At 39.4% G+C, this 14,460-nt stretch overlaps 2 protein-coding genes across 2 annotated transcripts in view; one reads left to right on the forward strand and one right to left on the reverse strand.

Moving 5' to 3' along the window:
* LOC310734916 (G-protein coupled receptor 26-like) overlaps nucleotides 1-1,632 on the forward strand; it is a gene marked incomplete at its 5' end in the record, with an annotated part of 19,494 nt that extends 17,862 nt beyond the window's left edge. The window contains one exon of the mRNA XM_083557396.1: nucleotides 510-1,632. Coding sequence (XP_083413522.1) covers nucleotides 510-774 — 265 coding nt within the window. The 3' untranslated portion in view covers nucleotides 775-1,632. The remainder of the gene's footprint in view (nucleotides 1-509) is intronic.
* The window catches only part of LOC310734895 (uncharacterized protein), a gene marked incomplete at its 3' end in the record, with an annotated part of 265,495 nt that overhangs the window by 240,444 nt on the left and 10,591 nt on the right, over nucleotides 1-14,460 (reverse strand). The gene's annotated exons all lie outside the window — the stretch shown is intronic.

The following is a 14,460-nucleotide window of genomic DNA, read 5'->3' on the forward strand; positions in this document are numbered from 1 at the left end:
TGGTAGTAAAACATTTGCAGGATTTAGTGAGCAAGTACACTAAAAATATTATATATATATATATATATATACACTATTAGTGCAGGAGGTGTTTAAGGCACAATATGAGACTAATGGTGTAACTGGTGCTATTCTAACTGGGGAAATGTACATACTGGGTACAATTATACAAAGGTTATGCACCGATTATATACAGAGAATATGTAGATATAATCTGGGATATACAATGAACCATATACAGAATAATTGTTTAGAATTATATTGAATGTGCAGAAAATCAGTAAAGTAAAAGTTGTTCAGGCCCCAGTGGGAGTTGAACTCATAACCCCTGATTTACAAGAACCGACACTCTAAATCCTGAACTATAGAGCAGTTTGATCTCAGAAGATTGTGAAGAAATATGGATGATAATATGACAAATATAAAAGCCAGATCTGAACTGTTACATTATTTGAAACGACACAAAAAAGTCAAAGCTGAAATTCCCTCTTTTCTTGTCTGTCTTATAGGCTCGTGGAACTCTGGCCTGCAGTTCCTATCAACCAGCACTGGGGGGTGCTGTGTAAATGTCTGGCCTACAGTAAAGCAGCATGCGACCCGTTTGTCTACTCCTTGCTCCGGCACCAGTACCGGAAAGCCTGCACTGATATCATCAACCGCATCCTGAAACGCAGATCTATGAACTCGTCAGAAGAATGGCAGCGAGCAAACGGTCCCAACACCGTCGTTCAGGCCATGGAGCTGCCGGCCATGATGAAGGAATGTACAACCTAAAAAAGAACCACTAGGTTTCATGGTGATGAGGAGCTTCTGCGCACAGGAACTGAGAAGACTAGTCCACTATTGTGACTGCAGATCCTACCAGAACTATTCACTGGAGATTATAGAGCAGTTCATTCTCTTGAAAAAACAACTAAACCTAAAGAGTTCCGAGCACTTTAGTTTCTGGAGAAATGTGGGAAATCAGGGTTCCTGTGTTCTAGAGTGTGAGATGAACACTTTCCAGAGTGCTACATTTTCGAACGAGGATTTCTGAGAAAAGTTCTGGAGAGTCCCATATGCTACTGGACACTGGAGATTTGTTTCTTTATCTTTTTCAAGAGAGTTCCAGAAAATTACATCTTCCATGTTTTGGGGAATTCCATTCTTGGAAAAAAAAAAAAAAAAAAAAGATTTTACTGACATCCAGTCTCTATATCTCTTTCTTTTTACGTTTTAAAGAGATTTAAAGAGTTTTTTTCTCCAGAGATAGAGGTCTTTAAGCATTGTTCTTTAGTATGGAGAACTTTGGATTGTTCTGTTTTTCTGACCTGAAGGTTTAAATTAGTTAGATTTTAGAGGTTGATCCTTTCAATGGTTCTACAGAAATCCTTTCTCCATAATGATGGTTCTATATGCTATATAATAAAAAAATGTGTTGTTGATTCAGTTATCTAGATCAAAAGATTCCCAAGAAGGGCAATTTAATATAAAATCCAAAGATTGAAGACAAAGTAATTCTGGATCATTCTTATCATTATTGTTAGTGGACTATATTATAGAGTAAAAAAATGTCTAGAATATTCTAGTGTTCCAGACTCTGGAATGCAAATGTGTATTGGGTATAAATGTCCTATATAGAATACACAACAGAAAATCCATAGCATTATGGAGTGTGCTTAGAATTGTATAGCGTTATGCTCACAGCGGAACTTTCTAGAGATTTTAGATCATTCCATTGATCTAAAATGCAAACAATCCAGTTTTCACATAGGATCACTGGGGAGTTCTGGTAATGAATGATTTTAAAGAGTTGCGCTGTCTACAGAATAAAGAGCAATTCTCTAGACTGAAACTCTATAAAATCTTCCAGAGTACCATGCAATTTTTATAGAGTTTTAGCCCAACTGCCTAGTATGTAGAATTTAAGAACGTTCTAGAAACTGCATTTAGAGAATGAGAGTAGAAGCTTTTACAGGTTCATGTAGTCTAGAGCGGACTGTTCTAAAAAAAGATTTAGCTTGACTTCTTCAAATTCTACCGATCTAGAAAGGAAAAGAAATCCTGATAGAATTATAGTCTGGAATCTAGAATTAAATAGAGCTCTGGAGAGCATAGAGTGTTATACAGTTATGTTGTCCACAGCAGGATATTTTCAGGAGTTCCAGTGACTGCACCTGAGGATTCGACAAAGTTTAAGTGATTTTGGATTTTAGAATAGATTTTTTGGAAAGCTCCTCGTCCATGCGCACATTAATCAATGACTTGTCCAGTGACTTTTCTGGTGTAATTAGGATTTTGTTGGTAGCTGTTGATTTTTATAAATCCTTCAAAAGGTCACACACATTTTATATATATAAATATCTATAGGTTTTGAATACCGATCTGGTATTTATTCTAAAGGACATCTTGACAAATTGCTGGAATCCTGAGGATATTTCTGACATCATGATCAACACCATTCAGCGCATGAACACGAATGGAGGATTGATCTGAAATCAATGTAGCATTTGATCTCTAACTCGACTGGTCCTCCGTAGCCCGGAGTCTAGTGCTGCTATGGTCTGTGATGTGTGACGAGAAAACCTTTTCATTTCATCACAATTCATTTGGACAACAAGAGCCTTGTTGGTTTGTAGAAAACAAAGTCTTATCTACTAATTCGGGACAATTCCGACACACTCTTGCAGAACAAATGGTGGGGAACTTCGCCGTGGACTTCAGCAGAACCCTCTCATCCGTGAACAACATGCTCTCTCTCTCTAAAAAAACTTTAATTGTTCTCCCAACACACACTCAAGCCAACTCTCTCAGAAACCAATTAAACCATGACTGGCAGCTGAGAGAGAGAGAGAGAGAGAGAGAGCGAGAGAGAGAGAGAGAGAGAGAGAGAGAGAGAGAGAGAGAGAGAGAGAGCGATGCCTCAAGGACCTGTCGGCTTAATTGACAGAGTTCCTCTGCTGCAGAACAGGCGAAAGGACAAATCACCTCCACTGTGTGTTTAGTGCCTTCTTCTTCTTCTTCTTCTTCTTCTTCTTCTTCTTTTTCCTCCAGTGTAATTGAATTTAGATCGAGATCAGCTCACATCCTGGCTCATATGAGACTATTTGTACTCGAGTTATATAAATGGCTAATGTTTATTTGTGATGCTCGGAACAAAAGTGTGCTTTTGGGACTATTAGTAGAATTTGTAGCTGATTCGATTCGATCAGGCGTGGTCTCGTTTCGCATGCGTCCGTTGTTTTTCTTTGTTTTGTTTTGTTTTGTTTTTTATATCTACGAGTACGTTTTTGACATGACGATAACCTAGCAACCGACTACCTCAACGCATAGTTACAGTACATCGGATTATTGCGAGGAAAAAAGAATGACGAGTTGGTTTGAGAAAATGAAATATCAAGAACCCATTCAATCATGAATTAGATCATGCCCTTTTCTTCATAAGCGATCAAATGCTTCTCCAGATATTTTAGTCGAATTTTTAAATCTGATTGGTCAAGAGATGTGGATTAGCCTTTAATCGCAGCTTTAAGTTTTGGTACATTAGATAGTAACAATTGATCAACAGGGATGCATACAGAGAAAACTCAGCATAATCAAGCGTTGATGTGATGAGGTTTTCTTGTTTGGAACGAGGAAGGAGTCTCCAGTTTCAATACATTGTAACAGTCATTTACAGACATTTCTCAGTAAGTAAAAGAAGAGAGAAGAAAATGAATGCTGGTGAAGAAACGAGTGTTTATAGCTGCTATAACGTCAGTGAGAACAGAAACTAACTCGCTTTGCTGAACATAAAATGTAACTAGAAACAGATAGAAAATGTATTAAATCTCACTTTTATTCACTTTTTAAAAGAATACTTTACTTTAGAATAGTTTTATAGTTTGAGTGCCATGTTAAAAAAAAAACGGAATAAATTAATATTTTTAATAAATCAAAATGTCAAAATTATGAGTTTATCATATGAGTCTGTGTTCAACTCCTTCAGGGTCGCTTTCTTTGATCATTATCTTCATAGGTTCTTGAATAACAACATCTCCTCTTCAAATAGCGTGAAGATGTAACCATCTGATAAACTCCTTATTGATGAATTCTAACCTAAAGTACAATTTAACCAAATCCTCCACATCAATTTCCTGCAAAACTGCAAAATGATTCTCACAAGTCTGTGATTTTTCGGAAAATATTACCATTTTAATCTCGTATTGCTACGACTTTTTTACTTTATCCTCAAAATATCCCGACTTTATTCTCGAAATTTTAACTCTAATCTCAAAATCTTTTAAAAAGGTTTTTATGTGGCACTAAAACGCCGTACCACTAAAATGTGGTACAGGAGAAAAAAACATTTTGAGGCATGAGCTTTGATTATTTTCCTCAAACATCACTGGGTGTTTTATTCATTTATTTATAACTAGCTTGCTGCAAAACATATTGTCAGTTGGCTGTCCTCCATTTTTATATAGTTGGCTAAAAATATCATTGAGGAGGCCGTATATATTGGATATTCGTCTAACTTCCTGTTTCTGAAGGAAATTTCATGAGCACATGTTACACTTTTATTATTCAGATTACAGTTGTGCTGAGTTTGAGTGACGCTCTGGGGAAACCCAGGGGTGAAAATTCATTAGACTCATTGCTCATGAGATCAGTGTGTGTGTGTGTGTGTGTGTGTGTGTGTGTGTGTGTGTGTGTGTGTGTGTGATAAATTGATGGACTTCTGTGTCAGTAATCTGAAGTGGTTTAGGTGTTAATTGGACCTCGCTGTTCTCACCACAGGGCTTTTCAGAAACCAGAAATTTCAATATAAAATGGCTTTGTTTTCATGGATCAGCCATATTGAGTCCATTCTATAATAATATTAATAATATTAATAATAATAATAATAATCAATATATTGCCTATGAAAAGTTTCTATGGTGTTTGAGAGACACATGCTTGTTCCTTTTGTTTCTATGCAACAAACTCTGTAATGTGACACTATGAAGATTAACTGTGAGCACAAAAAAAATCTAGAAATGTCCAGATGTTCCACTTTATTTCCATTGAAAAAAAAATCCTCCCTCATACCGAAGAACAGCTTTCTACACTCTCGGCATCCGAACACTTCGTTTCTCCAAATGATCAGCTGAAATATTTTGCTGTGTCTCTTGTAAAACTCACCAGAGATGTGCTTCACTAGTTGGAGATTTCTTGTTTAACCCAGAGTTCAGTAGGATTAAGGTGTGGTGACTGGGGAGGACGTTCCATGATAGATATCACTCCAGACGACTGTCTGCTCTCTAAATAACACGTAGAGAACTCAGACGTTCAGACTCAAGCTTATCGTCTTGTTGTACGGTGAAGTCGGTTCCAATGAGCCGCAGTCCAGACGGAACTGAATGGAGATGAAGTGTGGAATGGGAATCATATTGGTTCAGGAATCTTCACTGCTCTAAAACAACCCCAAACCATGAAACTTCCACCTCCATGTGTGAGTGTGGGAGGTGAGGGAGTCTGATCACATCGTCTCCTGTTCTCCATTTCACACAAGTTCTTCTCTTAGAGACAAATTTGGGCTCCACAGGACTTTCCTCCACTCATTCACTGTCCCAAAGTATGTTTATGCCATTTACGTAGAAACAAATGAAACATAAATGTGTCTCAAAAACCGTAAAAGACTCAAGATCAAGAGCCTCAAACATTCAATCCAACCCGAATCGGACCAATCATTTTAAACGTATTCTATAAGGATTTCATACGGTATCTTATAATAAGGAATTTTATTCTAATGAGGAAACTTCCGGATGATCTCGTTCTCTCAGGTGCTTTCAGGTTCAACAAGCATTTCCCTCCGAGACGTGCTTCCTGTTGGATGATCAAATGATCGCAACGTTATTGTTTCCATAGTAACCCTAGTCAGAGAGATACGATGAAAGTCGTAGCAAATAAAGTTTGCTTTAGATGCTTCCTGTACTACACGAGCCTACGGGGGCTTTCAGGCATGGGAGCGTGTAACCATGGAAACAGAAACGTTTTGAAATCTCTGAGGCGTGGATCTTATACACGCCACAATTCAGACTTTTCAGGACGAAAGGTTTAAAAGATGACATTTCAAACACTAACCCAAAGTTGCCTTTCTGTTCGCGTTAACATTTCACTCCTGCTCATCAGACTCGAATATGAATATTATACAGTACAGACTGAGGGCTTTGGGGTGCCAGTGTGTGATAAATCCCACCACAGGAAGCAGATTGTGTAATATCAGTAACAGAAGCATGTTTTTTTTTCCTAATATGTAGCCCAGCTTTTAAATTAGCAGTGCATCACATTAGACCACTCTGACACACTCTTTCAGGCGTTGGTGGTTGTTACACACACACACACACACACACACACACACACACACACACACACACACACACACACACACACACACACACACACAGCGAGAAGTTCTCAGAGGAACAGAAAAAATCCAATCAGATGAGAATGTGGAGAGAGGGCGGAAGATGATACACTAGATTTTGTGGAGATTTTTTGCTCTTTCAGCCACAAGGGTGTTAGTAAAGTCAGATACTGATGTTGGTGAGAAAGTGAGGAGGCCTGTTCAATAGTGTTGAAGCTCTATAGCAGGAGATCTTCCCCTCCAACCCATGAAAAGATCTTCATGAAGCTGGAGAGTTACTATAACGGCAAAGTGGGAAGTCTCAGGAGGTGTTAGCTTAGTGGTTAAGGCATTGGACTTTGGATCCAAAGGTTAAAATCCCAGCCACAGCAAGCCCTTATCCTCATAGCTGCTCAATTGTATGAATGTTTCAAATGCCAGTCGTTCTGGATAAGGGCATCTGCCAAATACCATAAATGTGAGCATTCACATTCATCTCAAAGGTGTTCAATAGAGTTGGAGCTCTATAGAAGATCTTCCACTCAAACCCACGGAAAGCAGATCTTCATAGACGGCTTTGTGCAAAAATGTCATGCTGGAACAGGTTTGGCGCTTATAGTTCAAGTGAAGGGACAATTTCATGTTCCTGCATCCAAAGAATTCTGACACGATTGTGTACCTCCAAATTTGTGCTGGAGGTTTAAGGAAGAACCAAATGCTGGTGGAAAAGTGGGGTGTCCCAATACTTTTGGCACGCATAGCTCCGATCCCCCAGTATTCATTTATTAAACGCTTTTTTATTTATTTCTGTACGGTTTTCTTTTCCATGCGCAGATGATTTGCACAGGAACACACTTGAATGAGAAACGTGGCGATGGTGATGTAACCCGGTGAAGAGAAACCGAGTGTGTGGATATTTTCCGAGCGGTTTTTCATCTACGTGCTGAGGTTTAGTTTTTAGGTAAAAAGATATTTTTGTGTATCTGTTCCCGAAATTTTACGAGAAATGTTTTAGAGAGTGATTTTATTGTGATGTAAATAAGTAGATGAACCCAAACGTCTGTATTTTGACCTTTGAGAGTTCAAAATAATACGTGAAATAAAGCTGGCATTACTATTTACACCACCTTTATTTATTTTGTCTTTTCTTTTGTTCCTTCTTTACTAATAAAATGAACAAACTACATTTTAAACACAGTTCATTATTTCACTATAAGTGTCAGTATTAACATGCATGCTGGAGTGAGGGGTCAGTAATCAATCATTTGCTGTGAACACATTTTGTAGATGTCTCAGGGGGATTTCTTCAATTTAAATCAAGAAGAATGAACGCTTTCCATGACTCTGGAATAACCAGTTGTCTCAGAAGGTGATTTGTTTGAGTTTGTGTTGGACATGAAAAGCGCAATAGGTTCTTCAAGTCGAGTCAAGTTTATTTCAATTGCACCTTTTTTTACAACAGACATTGTCTCAAAGCAGCTTTACAGAAATCAACAGTGAAGGTGAACAGTGTGTGTTTATCCCTGATGAGCAGCCGTGGAGACTGTGGCAAGGAAAAACTCCCTTAGATGTTATGAGGAAGAAACCTTGAGAGGAACCAGACTCAGAAGGGGAACCCATCCTCATTTGGGTGACATCAAGAGTTTGATCATAAATCTTTCAACAATACAGAACACTGGAGAGTGAGAACTAACATGAGTACTGCAGTGGGCGATTATGAGTGATGATCTTTCTACAGTCTTATACAGTCTTTATGGTTATAAAACTAGGAGCTACTGAGCTCAACATTTTTGATCATCACAGATCCAGCATCAGCTTCTCCATGCCAGAGCCTTTAAACACTCCAGGAGGTCCAATGTCAAAACTCCACATATGTAGTGGGATCCAACACTCCTACATGTATGGAGTTTTGACATTGGTTCTTGACCGGGAACAGAAATTAATTCTTCACCTCCTGAATCTTCTGGTCTAAGTCAAATAAAAGGCAATCGTGTGGAAACATAGATTAAATAAAGTACTTTCTTGTAAACAGAGCGAATCTCCAAACTTTTTGATACCAACATCAAGTTTCCAGGAGACTCTAGCTACAGAAAATTTAACATTTCCTTAAAATTTTACTCAAATGAACAAAACGACTTGCGCACCATTTTATTTGTTTTGCTGAACCGTACTCAAAGATCCGAAATGACCCGATTTTTCTGTTAAGATGATTAACGTATATGCGATTTGGCGCTAATCTTATTCAGCGGCTTATTACCGCGTCAGCTTGCTTGTGATTCTTGTACAGCATTCGGCCTCCTGCTGATTACTCTGAATATTCTCCACCACATGCCTAGTTCAGTGGAAAACCATCTGATAATGCTAATTCATCCTAATTCATGCTAATTACCTGTCAAGCAGCAGTCCTGCTCTCTCTCAGATGCTAAAAGTCATGTTTTGTTCCTGTTCCCTCAGCACCAAGAGAGCATTTAAACCAAACAAACAAAAAGATTGTCTGATATTTTGATGTTTTACCAGTGTGGTGCACATGAGTGAAAGTATTTATCTGCTTTAAAACTCCTCCAGTTACAGCGAAACTCCTCCTTTTACATTTCTACCTGAGTAAAAGGATAAAAGTAAAAACAGGAACAGGAGTGATGTAGGAGAACTGATCATACCTGAATCAATCGACATTTTATTCCCATTATTATGACCCCACGTCTGTAGAAAGCATCAGTATAATAGAGAAGTGCAGTAGATCAGAGCGCTGCATCACACTCAGGATCTCATACAGTCGTAATGAACGTCATCACTAAAGCAAGAAACCCAAAGAAGAAACAATTCAACACATCACTGGAGCCACAACTGCACCTCCCGCATACATCAGCTCCAGCAGAAGCATCGATATTCACCTCATCACATCACCCCGGGGGTTTCCTGCGTTTTCCCTGCGTCCTAGGGATTCGAAATAAAGGAAATTTGTGTGTTTTTGTGCAAATTCTACAAGAAGAAAACACAAAGTATAAACGGTTCATGAAAATGCATAAGAACTGTTTTGGCAACTTTTCCGATGAAAAAAACGGCAATTAAATTCATATATCTGAGATGCAGTTTGCTACAGATGCTGTTTGCGAGCTCTGACTAGCGCGGTTTCTTATCATCCAATCAAAAGACGTGAAAATGCAGACGTTATTGGACGCCTGCTAGAGGGCCCCAGTGTGACCAACTCACAATCTGATTGGTTACAGCAAGAGCTTTTAAATAAAAGCATGCTGGTGCTGCTTCTGGAGGCTGAAAGAAACACCATGAAATGAAGAGAATGGATTATTGGGAATAATTTAATGCATTTTTATGGACAAATATATAAAAATGCAAGTCAGTGATTCTGATGGAGTTTAGACCAGCAGAGAAGGATCCTGATCTTCCACCACTGATGTGAATAATGGATGCAGGTCAGTGTTCCGTTCATAATGACAGAGTTTCCTACTAGTTTTCTCCCAGCAGAACTTTTATGCTCGTCCTCTCACCAGTGATTCTCATCTAATGCTCTTTATGTTCTCATTCTCAAGTCATGAGGAACCGCATCTTTATTCCACACATGAAATTCACTCTATTAAGGTTATTTTAGAACATCCCATTCCACATTTAGTCTCTATTTACAGTTATAATAAGCTCCACACTTCTGGGAAGATGTTCCACTAGTTTTTTTTGTGGAAATTCCTTCAGCTATTAGTGTTAGTAAAATCAGGTACTAATGTAGGTGACGAGATCTTCCACTCCATCCCATGGAAAGCAGATCTTCATGGAGGTGGCTTTATGCATTGTCGTGCTGAAACAGGTTTGGGTCACCTAGTTCAAGTGAAGGAGAAATTGTATGTAACGTGCAAACGACGTCCGATACAATTGTGTGCCTCCGACTTTGTGCTGAGAGTTTGATGACGGACCACCAAGAATCCTATCAGAAGTTTCTTAGGTGCTTCATGTGGAGTTGCTTGCACATTTGGGACGCAGCCTTTGTTATTGTTTTGCATTCACAATAGGCTGGTTTGTGGATTGGACTGTGGACAGGTGCCTGCAGCACAGCTCTCTGAGGACAGTGTGTGTTCTTCACACTTCATGCTTATCTGTAATGAAACAGCCTGCAGGACGTGGGGCTGCAAACACCTGTGATTTCCAATGGCAGCCTTGACACAAGTGTGTACGGTGTATTCATGTGAGGAACATTGTGTTTTCATTCAAGATTAGGGCCTTTACATCAACATGAGAGACTCACAGTGTGCTTTCCTGTGTGTGTGTGTGTGTGTGTGTGTGTGTGTGTGTGTGTGTGTGTGTGTGTGTGTGTGTGTGTGTGAACAGAATGGGTTATTTAAGGGTTGCTCTTTTCTTAAAGTGGAGGTTTAAAAGGAAAACAGTTTGCTGTTGTTTCTTGGACTTTTTTATCTCCATGCAGAAACTTTCATGATGATGCACAATTTAATTTTAAGCTCAAATTTTCAAAAGTACTTGGAAGGGAAGAAATATTCATGGCTTTCATCAAAAAAAATTTTATGCTGCCAATCACACAGCAGTCTTACAATGCAGATCCAGGACAAAAGCAGTTTATGTTAACATCAAACATCAGACAGATGTGATTTTAACCCTGGCATGGGTTTTGATGGAAGGGTTTGGACATCTCCTGGGCAGAAGATCTTCTGAAGAACGAGTAGACTGGTCCGAACTTACCAGAATGATATTAAAACTCAAATCCGTAGGTCTTTACAATTGTGGTTTACAGACAAGCATCACACCACGCACAGAACATCAAAAACCAAGACATGGATGAGCTACAACAGCATAAGACCACATTAAAACCAGAACCTGAGGTGATCATTATCACAGATTCAGCCTGCTGTAGCTCATTCACCTCAGAGTTTAATATTTAGTGCATGTGGAGATGCCTTTCTGCTCACCACGCTTGTAAAGTACGATTATTCGAGTTAGTATTAACTTATAATCTGGTTATTTTCCTCTGAGCTCTCACACCAAAGCATTTCCACCCACAGAACTACTGCTCTCCTATTGTTTTTTGTTTTTTACACCATTCTGTGTTTAAGCTCTACAGAAGAGGCATCCAAACATTTCAGTATACAGAATAGGGTCAAGAATCAAACTTACGGTAATTAAGCCTCAAGGTGAAAATAAGTGTTGGATAAAAGCCAAGCCTTTTTGTCACCCTAAGCAAGATTTCTATTGTCACCCCCCCCCCCCATTGGCTCCTCCCCCTCCCACAATGCACCTCCCCCTACACCATACAAATCATTCGTTGTTGCTCTGTGGTAACGTTATTTATTTGATCTTATATACGGCCCTAGTTTGGGCATCTCAGCTCTACAGACTGCTGGGAGTCAAAATCCCAGGTGATCAACTGTTTCAGGAAAACTGCAGCTGGATCTGGTACCGAAGACTTGCATGGGGAAGTGTTTGCTCAGTGGTTACTGATCAGAAGGCGGGGGGTTCAAGCCCCAGTATTGCCAAGATGCCACTCTTTAGGGCCCTTGAATAAGGCCCCTTAACCCTCTGTGCTCCAGCTGTATTATGGCTGACCCTGTGCTCTGGCTTCCTAAAAAAAATAATCTTGCTGGGATATGTAAAAAAAAAAGAACTCCATTGTGCTGTAATGTATATGTGATAAACAAGAGTTCTTCTTCGGGAAACCATTTGAGATCACAACTTTTTCTTCATTCTGATGTCAGATGTGAAGATTGACTGAAGCTTTTTACCTGCATCTGCATGATATACGTGATAAACCAGTGATGTGATTTGTACACATGCAGATGAATCCATTGTAGCGACTGGGGGATAAGAGGGACAAACTTATCATACAGATAAATTGAGTATATAGTTGGAAGCACAGTCTTGCCCGCATTCTCCACCATTATATGTAGCGAATTTAGCTCGCAAAGAAAAGGGAATATTTATAAGTAATTATAACGGGTTATAGTTACTCCTAAATATTTACATTAAGTTGAATTGACGGTAATGGAATTATCATTACACTTATTTGTCTGTTCGTCCGGCAAACAGACAGTATAATTTTATATTAATTCTATAAAAGAGGTATCTCCCTGGCCAAGAAAGACATAACACCCTTTTACTTTATACCGTAAATTAAATTAAATTAAATTAAATTAAATAGAGCATGTAGTTCAGACCTGATGTTGCAGGAACTTTGCATTTGCGAACGCACTCAGAGACAATCACTTATGAAAAATACGGCGTTTAATGAATGAGACAAACACAACATAAAACTAACTACACAAACAAACAAACAAACAAAAAGAAATAAAGAAAATTAAAATTAAAATAAAATGAAAGAAAGTTGAAATTAGGAAAGGAGGAAGAGAAAGGAAAGGAAGAAGGAGATAGAGAAAGGAAAGGAAGAAGGAGATAAAGAACGGTAAGGCAGCTTACTTCAAATTAAATCACATCCTAACTGAGAAATCGTCACGGAAATTTAAATACGCCTTAATATTAAGGGGTTCAAACTTAACACGCATCTAAATTAGTTGGTAAACCGGTTACTTGCATTGACTTGTTGCACAAGAGTCCGGATGCGGTAGACAAAAGAATCTTGGACGAGTCGGTTAGGATGGAGTCAGATGTTCTCCCAGCTTCTCCTGAAGATCAGAGCAGTTGGTGTTTTAAAGATAAAGCTTGCTGGAAGATCTCAAAAGAGATTTGAGATCTCGTACCGAAGAGTCGCTGCTGAGCTGTTCGAAGCGTCCGACTCTCCGGGCCATCGGGCCCCCGGGCCTTCGGGCCCCGGGGGTCCGAGCCTTTCCGGTCGAGCCGAGTAAGCGAGTTGCTTTCTTGACTGAACTCTGACTGGACACGACTGCACTCTGACTGGACAATGATTTGTTGGGTTCAAGATGTTTTAAAGGTCCTGAACCTCACCCATCCTTGGGGGAATGGCCAGTGCCTGAAATTTTGGAGGGAAAAACTTCCTTTGTTCATGCATCTGTGGGCATGGTTTGTGTGACTGTGTGATTGTGTGGTGTGTGTGTGTGTGTGTGTGTGTGTGTGTGTGAGGGTCAAACAGAATATCTGCAAAGGGGGTTATCTGTCTTGTGGTAAAATCCAAACGTTCTGGAGCCGGTTGTGTGTGTTTGTCACAAGCAGCCATGCTGGATCAAGTTTCGAGTTTGGATTGTTTCATGAGTTTTATGACTTTATTGTTTAATGGGTCCCGGTAAACTAAACAAGAGGATAAGGATTTGGTCCAGTTTAGTGTCTTCGGAGGGGGAGTGTGACACTTTACGGATATACCACCCCCAATAAATGTTTCACCCTTTGATTGAGATGTAGATGTCATAGGTTAAAAGGAATGCCTGGGACATGAAGTCTAAATGACCTGTGCCAGACGCTACACCATAGAGGTAAAAACTATTTGTTTGGGTACATACAGTGCCTTGTGAAAGTATTCGGCCCCCTTGAACTTTGCGACCATTTACCACATTTCAGGCTTCAAACATAAAGATATAAAACTGTATTTTTTTGTGAAAAATCAACAACAAGTGGGACACAATCATGAAGTGGAACAAAATTTATTGGATATTTCAAACTTTTTTAACAAATAAAAAACTGAAAAATTGGGCGTGCAAAATGATTCAGCCCCTTTACTTTCAGTGCAGCAAACTCTCTCCAGAAGTTCAGTGAGGATCTCTGAATGATCCAATGTTGACCTAAATGACTAATGATGATAAATAGAATCCACCTGTGTGTAATCAAGTCTCTGTATAAATGCACCTGCACTGTGATAGTCTCAGAGGTCCGTTTAAAGCGCAGAGAGCATCATGAAGAACAAGGAACACACCAGGCAGGTCCGAGATACTGGTGTGGAAAAGTTTAAAGCCGGATTTGGATACAAAAAGATTTTCCAAGCTTTAAACATCCCAAGGAGCACTGTGCAAGCGATAATATTTAAATGGAAGGAGTATCAGACCACTGCAAATCTACCAAGACCTGGCCGTCCCTCTAAACTTTCAGCTCATACAAGGAGAAGACTGATCAGAGATGCAGCCAAGAGGCCCATGATCACTCCGGATGAACTGCAGAGCTCTACAGCTGAGGTGGGAGACTCTGTCCATAGGACA

The sequence above is a fragment of the Silurus aristotelis genome, assembly GCF_946808225.1.
Source record: "Silurus aristotelis genome assembly, chromosome: 12".
NCBI lineage: Eukaryota > Metazoa > Chordata > Actinopteri > Siluriformes > Siluridae > Silurus > Silurus aristotelis.